Consider the following 20,004-nt stretch of genomic DNA (forward strand, 5'->3'; position numbering starts at 1 on the left):
AGAGCCTGACTGCCAGTCTTGTGATCTGCCTCAGACCAAACTTGCCAACTATTTGTTTCACTACCACTTCAGTGACAGAAAATTGAACTAGGATCCTGTACTGATAGAGACCTCAGCTCTGCCAGCATTGTACATCTCCTCCAACTCCTCTAAAAGTAGAGTCTAGCTTACTAAATGCCATGGAGGAAACTGCCACCTAAGAACAAACTGTCAACTTGAGGATAACATTTAAGTATTTGAGAACTGAATGCAAATAGAGAGATTGAATGTGGGAAGGCCTAAAGGTTAAAATTACACTACCTCAAGGCCTTCCCACATTTCTACATCACACCAAGACTAATTTCTGCTTTCGGCTACTGGCAGTAACATTTGCAACAAAACTAGCTTGTTGGGAAAGACAAAGCAGCGGAGGACTAAAAGAATACAAACAGAAAAACAAACTTGCCATCTTCATGGATTTCACTAAGACTTGCGCTCAAAGGCAAACTCATCACAGCTTGTGACTATGTTCAGATTTTTCAGCTGACACATCAAAAATTAATAATTTCCGTAGTTGAGAGAACAGTGACAGTTGAACCTAACATTCAAGTGATAAATACTTTATCTTTTTTTAGTATCTCATAACCTAAGTCAGTTGCACCAAGAAAGTGTTTACAATGAAAACTGATGGTTGCTCTCCAGGAGCATTCAAAGGTTACTTTTCCCAGGGAAAGCAAAACCAGCAACAGAAGAAATACTAGCTTTAGGATAATACAGAGCATTATAGTTATGGTCCTTGGCTTGTGCTGAAGAGAAGTAAAGATGCACTGTAGCATAACGCCTGGCTCAGCACAACTCTGATATTACTGGTCTTTTTCAAGAAGCAGGTCAGCAGGCCTAAAACTTGAATGACTGGAGACAGATTACACAGCAGGCACATCGCCAGGATCCTCAGTTTCAAAGTTAGCTGCTCTGAAGGTAGGGGTGGAATGGGTCAGAGAAAACAACATTAAAAACCCATGCTTCTTCCCTCCCAGCCAGGAATAAATCAACAGCTGTGGTTTTTGTACAGCACACCAGAAGCATGTTCCTAAAGGCCTCTGCAGCATCAGGTAAGTCTCCTGGAAATAAATCTCCAGGATGCTGGTGGTCCAGAATAGAGAGGCAGCACCAGAAGTCCCTAGCCCACTCTGATATAACTTCACTCCACACATAGTGACACACAGACTCCACCTGGAAAGCATCATCGGCAGGGAGTGATACCTTGGTGTTGACAAGGATCCAGGGTCTAGCAGCTTTAATAGGTTTTCTTGCTTACAGGAAGGGTTCCTCTACAGTGGGTGTGGCAGCCAAACAAGTGCAGGATGGGGGAGAAGAGCAAAGCAGCTTTTAACTATAAAACTGAACACAAACCAAGAAGAGCAGAACTTTGAGACAGCCACGGGTATTCCTCTAAACGTGGCAGCAACTTCCACTGGAAATTCCTCCCTATGTCTTGTTTCACACACAGTTGCTATATGGTCTTTCGCAGTTTCTCTCCCCCAACAGATCCCCAGCCATGACGTTAGAGCACATGTAGGCAGACACAGCCAGTGCTCCAGGAACTGGCATCTTCATCCTGCTCCTGCCTTCAGGAGATTCCTGCCTTGAAGCTTCAGCCCTTGGAGGGCACACACATCTTGTAACCCTCAAGTTCTTAAACTCTCTGTCAATGTCTCATTAGTCAGTCCTCTTGCACATAGAAAAGCCTCAAAAGCCCAATGTTGTAAAGACATATCCTGCATCATCCTGCACTAAGACACTCTTACCTAACCATTAAAAAAATAAACACGCACATATATATATTTCTAGTAGAGTCCTCCCTCCCAAGGCCATACTATTTTCAACCATTCTAATCTGCTTGCATAACTAAAACACTACCTTCTTTCACTACTTACACTGCTTAACCACCAAGCCACTAATTGGCTTCTTAAAACACCAGGATCTTTTTCACAACTCCACCTGTAGAAATCTTCACCTTCCTGTTTTGCTGCACTCCTCTGTCCCCCTCCTCTCCTTCCTAGAATCTTATTCTCCCTAGATCCTCATTTACCTTCAAGTTATTCTACCACCTCCCTACAAACCTCCGTTCACTTCTAGTCCTTTTCTACACCTGAAGAGCCTCCAGATAGCTCAATTTTCCTTCAAAATATTCTAGTTCTACCTAAACCAGAAAAACTTCACCTGTTGTCTCAGCAATTGACATCTCTGTTGGAAAAGAAGCAGAAGAAAATGGAAAGTTGCCTAAACAACACAATTCATAAGACCACAAAACAATTTTATTTTCTCTTTCTGATGCATAGTTTTATGGGTGCCTAAGGGTATGTCTGACACAAAACTTGTTATTATACCATGTTGGTCTTTTTCTCAGGACATGGAAAATGTTCCTTGAAGCCAGAAAAGCAGCAGCCGCCCCTGGCTTTCTAGTTATGACTCTGCACATGTCAGTTCTACCATGTTTCTTCCCTGTCTGTAGGCTGAAAACTCAAGACAATGTCCACCAGAGGTGCTTATCTCTACAGCAAGGCAACGTTTTTCAAATCAGACATGCTTCTCCCTTTACCAACAAAGTAAAAGATGTATCTCAAAAGCAGCAGCAATGTTTCTTTCTGCTCTCAAACAAGATTTTCCCCATTGAAGTAAGATGACTGGCTAGACCTAAAATGCTGAGCCCAGAGAATTTAAAGATGCTCTTCTGTTACCCTACTGTTCAATTCTTTGCCTCCTTCTTCCCCTGAAATGGTTCTTACCACACCAAGTGGATAAATGCTCTTACCCTTACATTCACGGCATTGACCCTACAGAGAAGGAACACAGGAGGCATCTCCATCCAGCACCAGCCAGGCCAAGGTACCCAAGCAGTTAGGGAGCATCCCACAACCTCTTGAGATTAGGCAGTCTTCTCAGCACAGGAACTACAGAAGTTCCCCTCCCCCTTCCGTAATAAAAGGCTCACTGTACTGTGCTGGGCCAAAAGCTCATTTTATTCTTCAACAGTTTAGCAACAAACCCCTCTAACCCAATCCACCAAGCCCATCTTTAACTCATCTAAGCAGCTCCATACCTAAGGGGTTACTTCAAATCCCTTCAACAACATCTGGAAGCAAGCAATTCACAAGTCCTTCAACTCAAATACAACACTTTGCAGAAGCAGAGCCTCAGGGGAATTCCTGCTTGCAGAGGAAGATCCACACTCCCCAGAGGCTTCCTTCATTTAAAAGAAAAATTTTTTTAGATGCAGATCAATGCACACAGATAAGCAGGTACAATCTCTTGAGATAATGACATTATCCTGTCACTGGGTATCAGTTACTCTCACCAAGGTACAAGCATTTTTGAGCTTGTTGTTCAGATGCCTTCAGCACCCTACCTTCACTCTTGATTATCAGCAGGTTGTTACCAGCAGTGTTTTAGCAATCCTCATCTAGACACAGATTGCTGAGTTTAACAATGGGCTTTGACGGATTCAGCCACAAAAGCTGAAGACTCAACACCCTACAGCTACCCACCTTGCCCTACTAGCTTTTTTCCCCCTTACCACCACCCAACATAAGCACGCTGAGGACATATCTACTCTACAGCTTCACATACCACACAACAGCTATTCCAGCAGTATTTGCAGTAACAGCCCAGGCTGAAGTGTGCCACAGTTCCAGAGCAAATTTACCTCTTGTTCTGCCATCCCTGCTGCAGAGTCAGTAATAACTGGCAGTGTAAACAGGAGATGGTAACTGCTTGTGCTGCTAGAGTTAACATAAGGGCTGGAGAAGCAGTGGCAGATGTGGGTTACATAGATGAAAAACATTCAACATACCCTAAAAACATAATGCCTCAGCTGCAATGGTAACCAGTTTGGGACTCCAAAGGGACAGAAGCAGCAAAGGAACTGTCAAATGGCACAACGTGATAGCAAGCAAACTTTATTCTGTCCTGCTGTCAGGATTTTTCCCATGAGACTAGGAACAAACCCAAAGTCTTCACAAATGATTGGCTCAAGCAGATGAAGAGCAAGGACTCAGTGATAGAAAGGAGCTGCATAAGACAGAAAAGTCTGAATCTTCAGCCTAGCAGGCAGCAGTCATCAAGGGACACCAGTATGGTGATGTGTCAGAACCTGGACTGAAGTTCACAAATATGTTCTCCTGAAGAACAACCATGTGATTCAGTGCCCCTCCTGCTTCCCTCTACAATGAAGCTCCTACCAGTTTCCATCTTTCTCATTCTAGCCCAAGAAAATAAGGTGAGTTGGACCAGACAACTCGTATTTCCTAAAGCAGCTTATTTGACTGCTAGCAACCACAGCCAAGAATTGAACACCCCTTAATAGTAGGTGTGTGTGATACCAGTCTTGCCAGGAGTAAAATGCAGGCATTGGATAAAAATCCAGGATTCAGAGGATTCCAACAGCTCTTCTCCCATCTCACATTCTCTGAAGACCAAAATTTGGTAGGTGGTAAAATTTCCCTCCCACACCTTCAAATTATGAATCCATTATGAATCCATTCCCCTCAGACTCTGTTACTATATTCCATTTTTTTGGAGGAGAGGGGAAAGTTCAGACTAAGCAGATCAAATTTCAGAGTTCAAAAGTCTACACAAAATTGTATATATTTAGAACAGGTACAGAAGAAAAATATGCTTCCCAATTCCTCCCAAAGTTACATACATCCATAACATGCACACAGGAAAGATTTTAGACGGCTTCTGAGCACAAGAAGTGAAAAGTAGGAGTACCCTAGGGAATATATCCAGAGTCATGCCCTGCGATGAGATGCTCACCTTTCTTGATTAAAGGAAACAAAAGGGGTTTTTGCCTCAACTTGCCTTCCTTGTTCTCTCAATCCTCTCTGGTAGCCTCTCAAAACTCTCACAAGCAGCGTTTTAATGAAATGTTTATTCTATTTGTTTTTTCTTGAGTCATTTAAAGTTTAATGCTATAGAAGGCACAGGGATCCCTTCAAGCACAGTGAAATACATGAAGTTGATCTCCCTCTCTCAAACTGAGGGCAGTCATCTTTCCCAAATACAAGGGACAAAAATGGAAATCCTATCCAACAGAACAAAAGTATAATGGGAATCCTAGCTCATAGCCACTTATATTAACCAGTAAAACATCACACTAATTTCTCACAGTATAGCAGCGAATATAAGTCTACTCACATGCAGGTCCTTTGGATTTGCTGAGCCAACCTAGGACAGACAAAAGTAAAATTCAGGATTACTGTTATGCTTGCTTTAACTCATCCTTCAACCATTAGAACTGGTTAAAATTCATCAAGTTGTGTGGCTTCTTGAAATCCCTATTACTCCCTTCAAGCCAGTTGCTTAAACAGCACTGCCTGGATCAGTGTAATAACAGTGTGAATATTAGTATTTGAACAGTCTAATATGGGCCCATTTGCATGTGCTTCCTAGCCACCTTTGCAGCCTGGCCATTATTCTGCAGCTCCTCACCATGCTCCTCCATACCACCCTGCTCTTACTAAGCTCTCCATAGGGAAAGGGGAATTGCACCTGAAACTGCTCCCCCTTCTCTCCATGGATAACTTTTGGGCTGATCCTGTAATTTCTCCAAACCCACACTTACATGAAGCACGCAGGTTAGAATCAAGATCCTCTGTTCATGTACAACACTTCCCCATGTTTCTGTCTGCTCATCTACTGTTCTAGTGTCCTTGTTTTCATGACCACTGAATTCATCCCTAGCTGTATAAATGCCTTCCTTTCAGCTGCATAATTAGAGACAAAGGAAACCTCTGCTTTGCACAGATTTCCAAAATATAGGAACAAGTCTGAATCTGCTCAATGACTGGAGTGCAAATAAATACCAGCAGTATCCAAGAGCTTCTGTGCAGAATAACCTTGGCACTGAAAAGACCTTAGAACAGCAAGCAGCAGATTGGCTGCATTTGCACCAGAGGCAACACACAGGAATGAAGTAGTTTCAGTTTATTCAAGTTCAATTTATCACTTTAATGGCAATCCTAAAAACTAAAGAGCTAGCTTTATAGCATTTCACATGTGATTACTCAACAAAAATCAGGCTGTGACTAAATCCAAATGGACTTAGATTCACCGAGCCTGCATTATTATTAATTTTTAAAGGCTAATATTTAAACTCTCTCCTTTATGGGTATTGATATTTGCTTAATTCAGGATGTTTAATGCTTTTACCAACACCTTTACTTGCATTTCCCAGGACCAGGTGATGCTATTATCAATAATGAAAGGCCCAACCTATGTTTTGATAGGTTTCTGACAGAGCTGGTTATGAATCCGAGAGAAATTACACCATTTAGAACACATATGATAGAAAGCTTTCAACGTATTTTAGAGACTACATGTTAAAATTTAATGAACAATTTATTCTGATCCACTGTCATCCTTCCAAAAATAGCCTGTCCAGACAGGAAGACCCTTGTGAATGAGATATAAACACAAGGCCTTTGAGAACTTGGAAATAGTCTTAAGGGCTGAAGATGGGAAGGAAGGGGGGGACGGGAGGGGCGGAAGTCAAAGCAACAAAGAAAGAATGAAGCAGCATTATCTGCAGAAAGCAGACAAAATGGTTATTATTGCTTCCCTCCAACACTTCAAAAATTGCCCATCTCTATCTACTAAGTACCCCAGTTCTTAGTTACTTTCCAGATGAACACTCAAAGAAAACAGAAGAGACAGATGAAGAACCAAAACCAAGCCTCAGCATTTCAGGTCCTTGCTTTCCAAGTCTCCTCACCTGCTCATTCCTTCATTATTTCCCCCAACTTATCTTGAGAATTTGCCAGATGGGGAAAAAAGGCACAACAGTGATTAAGCTAAAAAAATATTTCTGAACAGCACTTAAGTTTCCATAAATCCTCCTCTTCTGACATAGCTTCATTGCTTGCCCATCACCATGCTGCATTTGTTTTGTGTTAAATATGTGCAGCGGTTATTTTTATATTCATTAATATCTTCTTGCGAAAAGGGAGCAGTTTCCCCAAACTCTGCAGTGTGCTTAGTGACTAGGCAACTTATCACACTCATCTCAGGGCACTCCAAGATATTTGGATAGATTGCTTGAGACAAAGCGCTGAAGATTTTTCTTAAAAATCCATGCATAAATAAAATCAATTTATTACCAGAGGACAGACCAGATGCTTGCTGACTGGAAACAAGTCTGCCCTCTGCATTAACCACGTGGCAAAGAGAACACATTCCTGCCCAGAACATGAATATATCTCTAAGTCTCCTGGAACTCACGCAATAGAATTTCTAAACAGCAAAATTCTTGCAATACAACATACATCATATGGTTTTAGACATATGAATCACAAGCTCTGCTTTCTCACTCAGAGCTGAGCCAACCATTCTCTCCATGCTCATCTGTCTTTTTATGAGACCATTCTTCAGCTTTTGTAGCAATTGTATGTCACATCGGCCCTGCATTCAAGGTAAGCATTACCACCATGAGAGTTAATACAATCTCTTGCTTCACGTTAACATCACTTTGCCCTGCCTGCTCGGAATGATTTTTCTATGTAAAAGTAATAAAGTGAGGATGGTGGGGTGACTGGGGGACAAAGATGAGGGAAAGACGATTTTCCAAGTGCCTCACCAGTATCCTTGGTATCTCCATCTGGCTCTCCGCTCCTCAGCGGACTTGCTCATTAATGTTACTCATGGCTGGTGTGCTGCTGCAGGTGCAGCTCTCCAGGACCATGACACATCGCTGAGCACCCCCATCCCTCCCAGCAATTGGCAGTTGGGTTGCTACCTCCCAGTCTCAGAAAACCTGTACATGGACATGCTCCTCAGGGAGCCCTTCCCCTCTCCCAGGATTTTAACCCTTCCATGTCTTGCCCTCTGATAAGATCTTGGGCTCCCCTCCACATGCACACATTTTCTCACTTCCCCTGCAGGAAATGGTTCATGCCTAGCCACTATAATCCTGTTTAGCTGACAATCTGCTTTGATCAGTTTACCACAGCTGGTTTCAGATCCTGAAGCAAGAGGAATACAGAAAGGGAAACAATGCAGAACGACTCTCATATCTTCTGCCACACTTAACTAGTGCTTTTGTTAATGTGACTGGATGTCTCAAAAATCACTCTGAAAAGGCTTGCCAGTATTGTGTCTACCTTTCCCATCCAGCAGCCCTGTGCAGAACATGGCATTTGCATACCTGTTACAGACTCAGATGAAGGTGCTGCAGTGCGTAATGGGAGTTTCAGATGGGGCTAGTGCACTCCAGCCCCAGGCTGGGAGGCATATCTGACAGGCCTACATCTGAAATGAGGCAGTGACATTATTACCAATAACAGCAAGACTAGAAAAAACAAGGATAGACCAGATTCAAAAAGACCTGTCCCTTTCGCACTCTCACCATCTGTCCTTGCCAGTTTGTCGCTCTCTCATGTGTGTCCCCCCCACCTCTCATTACCTAACAAAGCCTAAATCAGGCCAGGAAGACATACAAGTCTAGGATATCTGATCTGAGCGGCCTCTCCCTTCCAACTTGAAGGGCCAGAAATACTGAAAGGAGATCAACAACTCCTCCAGCAGCTTCCAGCAGACTTTTCCATACAGGATCACCTTGGCTTTGAGCGCATCTGGCAATCAACGTTTATTCTGCTCTACAACACAGAGGACAATTCAAGCTTCACTGATGCTAAGGATTGTTGGTCATGCAATATTTTCAGATGCCGTGATATGTCAAATAAATAGAACTGTTTAGAGTTATGTTGAGAACTGAGGTTTTGTTTTCAAAGGCAAGCTATTGGTTCACATTGCAACAGCTGCTGAAGTCAAATCTACCTGCCTTTTTGGGACTAAACTCCTTCAAAGTTCTATGCAAGAGCACACAAAGTTATTCCTTCCATCCCAAACCACTTATGATCAGGAATCTCTCTACAGATAAAAACTACATCATGGCTGATCTGAGAAAAAAGACATATTTCAGGGTATACTGGGTAAACAAGCACATACTTCACGTCATCTACTACCTTGTGAGTATCTGGTATCTTTTCTTTTTCCATTCACTCTTAAAAAGGCAGCTTCCCTAATCCCTGCTGACATTTTACATATCATCCCATTGCACTGCTATTTACATTTTTCATAACACTTGTCCAGATAAACAACACGTAGTTAGAAAGGGGAAAGGGAAAAGCTCAAGCTGGAGAGAGGATCTAATAGATAGGTGCAGTTAGTGGGTACTGAGGTGTCAGAAGATAGCACACAAGGAAACACTGAACCAATTCCAAAACTACTTCACATGAACAGTTGCTACACTGCATACAGGTAAGAGTGTCTACATAAGAATCTCACTCAACCAAAACACGGTCCATGTTCCTGAGATAGTCCAAGTGCCCCCAGCTGCAGTGAAGGGATAAGAATGGAAGGGAAAAAAGCTGGGGGATCAACATGACAGGGTAAAGGACAAGCACTTATTTGCTAATATGCAAGACTTATTCAGTTCAGACACTGCCCTCTGTTTACCAAGCAGCAATGGAAGTTTACCTTTGAGTACTGAAAGATGTGTACAAATGCATCAACCATCACCAGCTTCCCCATAAAAACATAAGGCCACCTCCATACTCATAGTTCTCCCCCTCCCTGCAGCGTATGCAAAGGTTTCACTTACCTGTGGCCCGTGCTTCCAAGACAAAGGTACCAAAGATAACTAGCAGACGAAATAATCCATGGCTAGTCAAGGCAAGAGACAATCCTGTGTTGCTCTTTGGTGCTACCATTCCATGGCACATCTTTTACCCACAGAAGTTCCTTTTTAAAAAAATCCCGAAAGATCTGGTTGATCAGGAGCACCTCAGTCTACAAAGACAAAGAAAGAAACAGTAACTGTTGAGCTAAATACCTACACGTCTGGGTAGGGGAAGAAAAGGGGAAATTCAGAAACAAAGAACAACCTTTTGCATGTTCTATACCAAGTTTTCACAGTTCACAAGATAACAGGAGCAGAAAGGGCAATCTTCCGCATAGGAAATACTAAAAGAAGCTGCATTATAGAGAGACCAGAACTTTTCACTCACCCTCTAATATTTCAGATGAAGACTGCCTAGCTTACAATTAATTTTAGCTTTTCCTTTCAAGACAACCCCAGAGGATATAGCATCTGGAGAATTTGTTTCTAAACTTCAAGAGAAGCAGCCTTCCTACACCCCCACCACCTTTCAGAAGGTCTCCAAGACACAGCAGACTGTACTAGACAGCTAGGATAAATAAATCAAATGCTTCTTCAGCCACCTGGAGAGGTAGAGCAAACCTGACAGCCGGCCAGCAGGCAAACACACACTTATGAGGAGGAATGTAAACCAGCTTGCAAACCTCAGGTATAATGTTCTGACAGTACAGAGGATAGCAATTAAAATTGCAGGATGTGACACTGCTCATACCTGAGGACTGAGGGATTCAGGCGCTGTCACAGCAAAAACACACTCGTACAAAAACACAAAGTGCAACTGGGAAATCAAGAAAGCGCGAAGTTGAAGTTCTGTCTTTAATGACAGAAAAAGACCCAGCACAATATATGCCCCACCAACCTAGTACAGTTTTAGCCTGCAAGTCCTCCAATGGTAACGTTGGACCTGGATGAATAACAATGTCATGAGTAACTCCAACGCTCATGAAAGAGTTGGGACTAAAAATCTGTGTGTACTGGTTTTACAAAGGAGGAAGGAGAAAACTGGGATAAACACAACTGGGTAAGTGATGGAAGAAAAAAATCACCACACAAAAAACCCCAAAACAAGCAAACAAAAACACACACACAGAGACATGATGTTTCAACACTTCTATCATGCTATTCCTTACACAAACATCTAAAGCACTCAGAAAAAAAAAATTTGCAGAAATATGTTTCTTTACACTTGACCACAGGAGTACTTTTAATTTTGAGGGAAACCCCATTCAGCCACAGCTTCTTCAGTTAAATGGATATTCATACTGAAGTGGGATATTTTTTTTTTTTCCTTTTTTTTTGGCCAAGTTTCTAATAGAAAATGAAAACTGCTAGATAACTCCAATCAAATTTCAGAGGTGCAGATGCAGGTATCACATCCTTTCATACCCTGTGAGAACAGATGAGAGACCTGGGTTAGTGCTCCTACTACTAGGGAAGGCAGTACGACTTTGAGATCCTTAACTACTTCTGAGATTAAGTCAACACACCAGCACTGACCAGAGAAACACATGACTCAAACAGCCACAACTTACATTTCCAATTACTCAGGAAAAAAAAACCACCTGCATTGTGGGAGGAAATATGTAGATTTGCCATTAAACCTGGAAGTCATCCAAGTGAAAAGAGGGTTTCCTTAGTTCCATGTCACTACTTTGCTCATATTTACTTTACAAAAGGGCTATCTTTAAAATTTGGATCTTTCAAGTCCATTAGTCTCTACCAAAGAAGAATTCTTTGCCTGCATACACCCCCGCCTTGAAATGTCATTTCAAGATGACATTTAAACTGCCATGTGGCAAGTCTGGAGCTGATGCTACAATAAACTCTGTGTCTGCCCTTTCTGTTTCTTGTGTTCTTGGAGGGGGAGGGAGAGAAGTAAAGCTATCCCACTCTACGCCTGTAGCACAGCCTATAGATTTCCCATGTCTTCCACAGATGAGGAGCCAGTGCTTTGTTCACCAAACTTCTACAATGCAGAAAGGAGTAAGCATGCTGCCACTCACCTGCTAGAATTCCTTCAGCAACAATTAGACCATGGAATGAAAAAATACTCCTCTGAAGAAAGCCAAGCCAGCTAGTCTGTTCATCTGCCCGCTCTTCTCGTCAGATCTCCAAGATGGATTTTAAGTTCGTATTCAACTGGAAGAGGCCAGCACCTGGCCTATGCTTCAGGCCAACAGCTGGCTCCTTTCTTCTTAGAGTCACTGCTCTATAAGAATTACAAGCTCACAAAGCCAATGCACCACCTTCAGCAAAAGGCCCTTCTGATTAGATCAAGACAGGTCTGTCCTCCCTATTCCAATGTAATGAAGTCTCATTAGTATAACAAACTCTGCAAGACTTGCCAAAGTGTTTTTTAAAGATGGCCTTCCCTGCCCTTGGAACCGGGCTTGCCGGGTGACATAGCAGCAGCCAGAAGGAGAGGTAGGGAAGAGGGCATGCAATTATCACAGAATTTTCTGAGCTGCCTGAGGTCTGCTACACTGCCCCAGGGGCGTTTTCCTCTCCAAAAGATTGCACGTGGAAGCCAGCCATCTAATTCTGGTCTCTGAACAGCAACCAAGTTAGAGATACCTAAATCAAGGATATCTTCTGGGGGAATCAATTATTGCTTGTTACTGTCTCACTGATAGCTCCAAAGCACAGCACTGTTTGTTTCTTTTCTTCTGAAGTCAGGCACGGTTTCCCCATCTCTTCAGCTACCAAGTCACTTGAGTCTCAGGTTATCAGAGATCCAGTCTGTCAGAGGCAGAGGGCTGCTCCACAAGGAATACTGTAAATTGCTGCTGCTATGCATACAGTAACATCCTGCTAAACTGATTTAGTTCAGTGTGGGATTAGAAGGAGACACAAAGGCAGCAAAACCATTTAGTGGAAGATAGCATCGGTAAACCCCTCAGAATTGTTAGGAGACAATGGGCACAGGTACTGCCCACAAGGCTCCTCCCTCAGGCTTCAGCCAAGTTACAGAACTTGTTCCCAGCCTTGACTTTTCCCTGGCAAAATTAGAAGATGAAAGAGATTCTGGCCAGATAAGAAGGTATATTTTCTTCCCAGAGGGGAGCCGGTGGATGGGAATTTATTTAGACAGACTTTAAATTCTCTGAAAGTTGACTGTTGTTTCAGCACATTCCTTATACCTACAGCTCAGGGGGAAGCAGCTTTCATAACAACTCTTCAGGCCTCCACCTCCAGAAGTTAACCGGAGTGTTTTGTAGAGGACAAACATTCGTTAGAGACATACTCTCAGAGAGATAGCTTAACAATTTATGGGCTCATGTGAATCAAAGTGATTCCCCGTTTACACACAGCGTTAAGGAAAAGGCTGGTTTCTTTAATGGATCCTAGAAACAATGACACAGAAGCCACCAGTAGCACAAGTGTACGGAACAAGGACACTTCAGGCCAGTTTCACATGCCACAGCCTAGGCTGAAGGGTTATGGGAGGGTTAAGTTTTAACAGAGATGTTTTCCAAGACAGTATTTAGTATAGCCAGCAGTTCCCATAAGTACAGTAAGTAGCGGAGAGGTGATTCTTCTGTTAGCAGTACACCAGCCAATAGAGTTTTGGTTTTGTTGTTTGGATTTTTTTCTTTCTTTTTAATGTGCACTTTGAAAAACACCTACTAAATACAGGTAAACAAAATAAACCATCCTCTACAGCCACAAAGTCAAATAGCCACACCCCCTCTCAGGGAAGGCTATAAACAGGGGAAAAAGTACTCATTGCTCCCAGGTTGCAGCCATCAGCCATCCCCAGCTCTTTTTCTTGAAGGCTTGTAATCAAGCAACCTTCCCAGCGATGCTTCAGCATTAATCCCCCTCACCACATGGCCAGCCCTGCTCAGACAAGCAGTAGTTCGCTTCTACATTAACTCCTTGAAGCACGCATCAGCTTCACTGAAACCACGCAGGCCAGACTTTCCGCTGACCCTTAAACCACAATCAGCCATTTCCAAAGATGGCACACTCACATATGGCAGGAGGTTTTTTTAAGCTAAGCTGTTTGGGGACCTCTGCCATTTATCTTCTAGACCTTCAGAAGCTGCCAACCCATATCCATTGATCCAAGATCCCTTTGTAAGCATGCGTACATTTTCCCAGGATTATGACTAGTTTTCTGATTTTTACCAATTTTGTCACAGCAGGACTCCTAGGTCCCCATGGAAGAGTGTTCTTTGGGAAGTCATGTGCTCAGGACATGAAAGAGAATCAGATTCCAGTAGTTCTCGTACACCAAGGATATGGGATGTCAGGGGGGTAGATGGGACACTCTGAGGCTCTCCAGTTGCTCAAGATGCCTGGCACAGCTATGTCCTGTGTCATCATTGCTGGAAAACAGGTCTTCAACCTGTATTCTTCAGTTTGTTTAGGGAAGTGTTCAGTATGTTTGGAATGCTACTGGTTTGCTTTTAAACACCACACTTGAAACTTGCCAAAAAGAAAATTAGTTATCATCATGCACATCAGAAATCTCTATTTTATCCACAGTTTCCACTTCGCAGAATAATACTCAGAAACTGTTTACTATGTCTTGAATGCACACAGCAAAGCTCTTGGCAGCAGAATGAGCGATGGGTGTGCACAGCATACCTTTTGAAAGGCTAAGCATAAGGATTGTTCTTGTCTCATGGTCACGCTGCAGGTGGAATCTAATGTGAGCAGTGTGCTTCAGAGGATTTAACCTTCACCCTTAGTTGCTGGGTTTGTTGTATCCTTAATTTTGTCTGCTTTCAGCAAGCAGTCAAGCTTTAAAACAGAAAAGTTAACCTCTTGGCTGCCTGATAAGAAAAATTACAGAAAAATCAAGTCCAGGTGCCAGCAGAGGAAAGAAGTCCCTAATTCTACTTATTTTCAGTAGCTAAACCAGTGTAATTGAAAGCTTTTAGGAACAGAACTGTATTTATCATATTTTGTGATGACTTCACAGTTCAATTAAACTGTTCAGTTAAACCAGACACAAAGAAAAAAAAGCATTCAAAGTTACCTGCAGGCAGTTTAGAAAAATCTTAATTATCTGACTTTTTAGCACAGCCAACTCTTAATTATCCAGGATAATTGGAAAAGGTGGAAGAGGAAGAATAACCAAACAACCCACGTAACACACACACACACACACACACAGAGTAACCAGATGATTTAGAACATGTGTGTTTGGTAGCTTCATTTTACACCTTCATCTTCAAACTATAAAAAGGCAGATTTCTGCATAGCACAGGCACAGCACAGAGCAAAGAGCTGAACTGAACACATCCCCTGCTACAGAGAGGAATCACTAAGGGCAGACTGAGCATCTTCTGCTGGACACTGGAATCGGCACATATCCTCCTACAAACGAAGACCTAACTGCAACCTGTAGTGGAACCAGAATTTTTGGGTTTCCTTCCTCATTCTCCAGTTGTGCCACAAGGTTTGGCCTATGACCTGCAAATTCAGCAGTTTTTCACATAAGCATCTTGTTTTAGCTTTTACCTCCTCTCTTGTGAAGGTTTCTAAAACACCAGCGCAATTGTTGGTGATGCAGAACTCCCATTTTCAAGAGGGGACATTAGAGTTTTCTCAGAAAGAAACTTGCTGGACAGGCTAAATTCTGAAATTCCATTTTAATCTCTGATAAACCGCATATGCCTAACTCTCCACAGGCCCACTTAAGCTTTAAGCCAGGAAACCGGATTTTTCACTACTGGATAACCAATCCCTGGGAAAGTCACACCAACATTCCTACCCCAAGTGAATAAACCTGCAAGATTCACCAATTTGCATAGCTTATTCCCCAGCCTCCTCCTCTCTATCCTTCCTGTCACAGTCTAAAGTCCTGTTTGCATCTAGATCGTGGTTCTGCACCCCTCCCTTGCTTGCCTCCTTATCTCACTTGACATTACTCAAGAAGTCATCCTGAGGTTACCCAAGCATATACTTCTGTGGGCTAAAGGCAGGGACCACTTCCTTCCTCCATCTATTTCCCTTCCATGCTAGCAGTTGGGTTCAAGCCTTTGCGTATGAGCTTCTTCCCTTCTGCAGCCCAAAGAGAAATGCACAACAGGCTCAAAGATATTAGTGAGTGGACCAACCAAGTGGCAACTCCAACAGTCCCCTTAGAGGTAAGGAACAAGGAAGGAACAGACTTTTCAAGGTGTGCAAAGAAGAGATGGCAAGGTTGCCAAGGGGGGAAAAGGGGTGGTATGCAGTACCCTTCACTGTCCATTGCATAATGGAAACTCTGAAGTCAGCTGTGCATTAACCCCAAATGGTTTACCATTCCTCAGCCCTGTGTGATGCAGAGGGCAATATTTAAGCATAACAAGGACCCCCAACACACTGCTGCTGCTCAGGACACCTTGCTTGCCAGCTTCCTCTGTTCCTACTTATCCAGCCAATGAAATGAACGAGAGGCCTAGAACCTCTTTAAGAAACACTTGTACACATCCAAGAAGCACAAGACGACAACACCTCAGATCCCAACTGAACCCCTGACAATTTTCTATGCAGTACCCCCTTGAGAACCACAAGACATGTGGGTGTTTTGAAGACATCTTGTATGGAGAATGAATTCATAGCCATGATGATGATGCCTCCACATAGGGCATAAGTCAGCCAAGTGAGGGGCTCCTGGATCCCTCAAGGAAAACCAGTGCAGGCATATTTTCACTGCACACTTTAAAAGTCCATTGCTACATCATTGTCCTTCATAGTTTAATGATTTGCACCTCCTACAGTCTAAACTGCCATCCTTTTGCATGGTAGATTAAAAAAACAAACCAACCAGCCACACTGGTCTTCTACTAAATCTGTGCACTGCAGCAGTAAGTTCCATCTTCCCAAGAAGGCATCACAGTAGGCCTCCAAAAAATGTGCTTCACTTCAGGACCAACTGTGACAGAAACCCAACTGCAGAGGACAAACTGTTAGCAAGGTACTCTGATACATCAACATGTGGTTACATGTTTCACATCACACCCTTTAAGCCATAAAATGTTTTCTGTTCAGTTACCTTGATTTCCCATCCTGTGACACAGTAAAGACACCAGAGCAGAGCTTGCTCTAGGACCCAGTTTTCATTTTTGTAGATATCACTCTCATACTTTTAGAAAGAGTCAGAAGCAAATTGTTAGAAACAGTCTCAGCCTTGTGAAGACTCTTCCCCATTTCCAAGTACTGTGGTTGTCATGCCAGGTCTGACACAGTCACAGAAGATTTTAATTTTATGACTAAAAAAAAATATCCAATTTTCCTTGCTTTGGCAAGTCTGAGAGAGAGCCCTAGATATCATTAGCTCCCCATATTTTAAGAAGTTTCCTTGAAAGTCACAGAATTTCACTAGAAACTTTTTTTCTGTTTTACATGGGAAGAGAAAGATCAGAGATCAAACTCCTATTGGCCTTCCAAATGAGGAAGCAGCAGCTAGTTGTGGGCAGGCTGTGAACTTCAGAGCACAGGTAGGAAGGAAAAGCAGAGCTGTGGAAGGGCATGGTGGAGAGTTAGACAGGTTAATGCACACAACTCCAATGCATGGCAGATTCCTGTGCCATTACAAAAATGCTTATAACAATGGGGTCACATCACCAGTGAATGAATAGAAACCAGTTATTAAAAAAGTAAGTGCTGGATCTGCTTTAAGGGATTTTTTTTTTTCTTGTAAGTGTACTGGCATCTATGCAATCTATGGGAGAAAGTAGACTGGGGGATACTGGACAATACATCTCACACAATCTTTCCCAGTTTTGGGTTTGTTTAGTGTTGAGGGTTTTTTTTAATATGTCTATTTGGAAAAGCATTCCCTTTGGAAACTATTTTCTCAGCATTTTTCCCCTGCTGCACTGCATCAGAAAGGCTAGGTTTCATACTTTCAGCTTTAATCAGTACAACAGCACATTTACAGAGGACCATATGCACAAAGTGTTCCAGAACGCTTTCCAAAAATAATAACTCCTAAAAAAGAAAACTCACAGTAAACTTAAATGGCTTCAGGGAAGGAGAATAAAGAAAAGCCATGCAAAGGGAGAACCTCTCGAAACCACATACAAGCTTGAAATGTTCCTTTCAGTAAGAACAGGGTTCTCGAAGCAGCACAGGATTGGTAAGGTCACCTGTATATCCAGGATGCTTTTATCATTTATGCAGCTGTGTTAATCTGTTTCAGGGAATGCACCACAAGGCCCATGTACAGTAAAGGCTTATTTTGTAATCCCTCACTACTAGAATATGCTTCTCCCCATCCTTACCACTTGTGATTTCATTTCAACTGATGTGGCTAAAAGCATCAGTCTGGTATACATGCAGCTGCAATACCACCAGGCAGCACAGCCATTTGCAGAGGACACCCATTTGGAAATTTTTTTTTCCTATCAAAGCCCTCTATATATAAACTTCAGTGAACCAGTCTGACGTTTAAATAAGGAACTATACTAGAAGATGGAGGTAGTCTTATGTTTATTCCTAAAAGCACAGCTGTGAGGCAAAACTCAAGTTTAGAAGCTGCCACCCCAGATACGAAAACATCCACAACCACTTCCAAGGGATAGCAATTGCTGTGCAGTGCTTACTATTTGTATCACAGTTTACATAAAAAGTTCTCTACAATAGACATGTTGTAATATCAGAACCTTCCAGGCTAACAAATCCTTGATATTTGGATGTCTGTCAGCAAAAAGGTCTTGAAAAGATAAACACACACACACACAAAAAAAACAAAACCTCTGAGAAATAAGACTGCCCCTTAAGTCCTCTGAAACCTTCATCTTCCAGTAGCCAAGTATCATTGACCAAACTGAGAAAGTTCAACAGCATAGTTTCAAATTCTTGTTCTGACTTGAAGACTGCATTTGGGATTCTAATACAGCAGAGAACTGCTTCAATAGATTCATCTCAAAAGTCAATACTCAAGGGCTGAGAAAAGAGGGGGTGGGAAATAAGAGTCCTAACAGCTTGCTTCCTTTTAAATCACTCTCACAATTACCAGCTCACAGCCAGCACATATGACTATGCAGAAGACCCCACAGCCTTTTCTCTCTAACTGGCTTCCCTCAACAGGCTGTGCTTAATTTGATTTTCTAACAAGGGATCAGTTGTAATTATATTCCAATTTGATCAGCACAAGCTAGGAGCATCGAAGTGCTTCTCTGGCTTAAGAAGGATGGCTGCTCATTACATGTCATTGGGGGACATATGCACGCACAACAAGGAGACCAAGCGCTCCAAGCAGAATCCCCAAAACACATCCCTTTCCCTACAGGGTGGCAAGCTGGCTTCTTAAGACATACATACACCAAAGGTTGTGCATTAAAGATTTCCACCATTAAATTGGGGTGGGAGAGAAGCATGCCAGAAAAAAGAGTAGAGAAGTAAGTCTGCAGAATAACACCTGCCATAAATAAAACCTGTAATTTGCATCTCAATAGAAGGGCAATTTGAAGCTTCAACTTCTCCCTCCGGTGACTCAGTGACATTTACACTTTACAAAGTATGGCTATCAGTGAAAAAAAAATTAAAAAAAAAAATATATGGACACTGTTTGCTAGAACTAGGACAGCCCAGAGGTGGGACTCAGGATGCTCTGACCTGCAGCAAAAGGGTGAGCGCACCCATCCCACAGCACCCACCCTGCGAGTGTCACAGGGATCACCATTCCTCAGCTCCCCAAGGAATGGCCTCTGCCCAGACGTTACCAAAGAGAAACTAGAAGAAAATGTTAAGCAAAGGTCTTGAGGCAGCTGAGGAGCACTGCCTGATAGTAACTGTTCACTCAGTATCTCTCAGCACCTTTTATATATATAGCAGCAATGGTTTCTCAGCCTTTACTGACCTGTAGTCTAGTCCGCCCCCTTGCAGAGTCAGCTGGGGTTGAGGCCTGTCCCTCCACCATCTGAGCACTTACAGGCTTCTGCTGCTACCTCGGCTGAGGGATGGCTCCTTGCTCCTGGCGACTAGACACCCCCCCACGCTGCTGCTCCCATACCCACTTCGCAGCTAACTGTCCCCTCCACAATGCTGATGCAGCTTTCAGGAGCTTGTTGAGCTCCTTGCACTGGCACAGCTCTGGAGCCAGTGGAAGCAGCAGCTGGGGAGAGGTAAGGAACTCCCACCTCAGCTTTGTTGCACAAGCCTATAGTGTGTGGAACCACTTTGACTTAAGTGAGCAGCCTGTACAACATGCTGGGCCAAGTAATTGCATAGGCTTCTTGCTCCTAAAACCAGCTCCATTTTCAATCCACATTAAAGCATGGCAGAAATAATTTACCATGTACAAAGATGCACTAGACCTAAACCCTCCCCCTAAAACAGGGCTCCGAGCATCCTGGTTTCCATGC

At 42.8% G+C, this 20,004-nt stretch overlaps 1 protein-coding gene across 5 annotated transcripts in view; it reads right to left on the reverse strand.

Moving 5' to 3' along the window:
* Positions 1–20,004, reverse strand: part of SUSD6 (sushi domain containing 6) — an 89,775-nt gene that overhangs the window by 44,201 nt on the left and 25,570 nt on the right. For 4 of the 5 annotated variants that reach the window (XM_075105785.1, XM_075105788.1, XM_075105790.1 and 1 more), the window contains 2 exons: positions 9,641–9,828; positions 5,179–5,208 (listed from right to left, as the gene is read on the reverse strand). In XM_075105785.1, the coding sequence (XP_074961886.1) occupies positions 5,179–5,208; positions 9,641–9,761 (151 nt within the window). In that variant the 5' untranslated portion in view covers positions 9,762–9,828. The remainder of the gene's footprint in view (positions 1–5,178; positions 5,209–9,640; positions 9,829–20,004) is intronic. The other variant, XM_075105791.1, reaches the window with a different exon arrangement.

Source organism: Phalacrocorax aristotelis, chromosome 10 (genome assembly GCF_949628215.1).
Source record: "Phalacrocorax aristotelis chromosome 10, bGulAri2.1, whole genome shotgun sequence".
Classification (NCBI taxonomy): domain Eukaryota; kingdom Metazoa; phylum Chordata; class Aves; order Suliformes; family Phalacrocoracidae; genus Phalacrocorax; species Phalacrocorax aristotelis.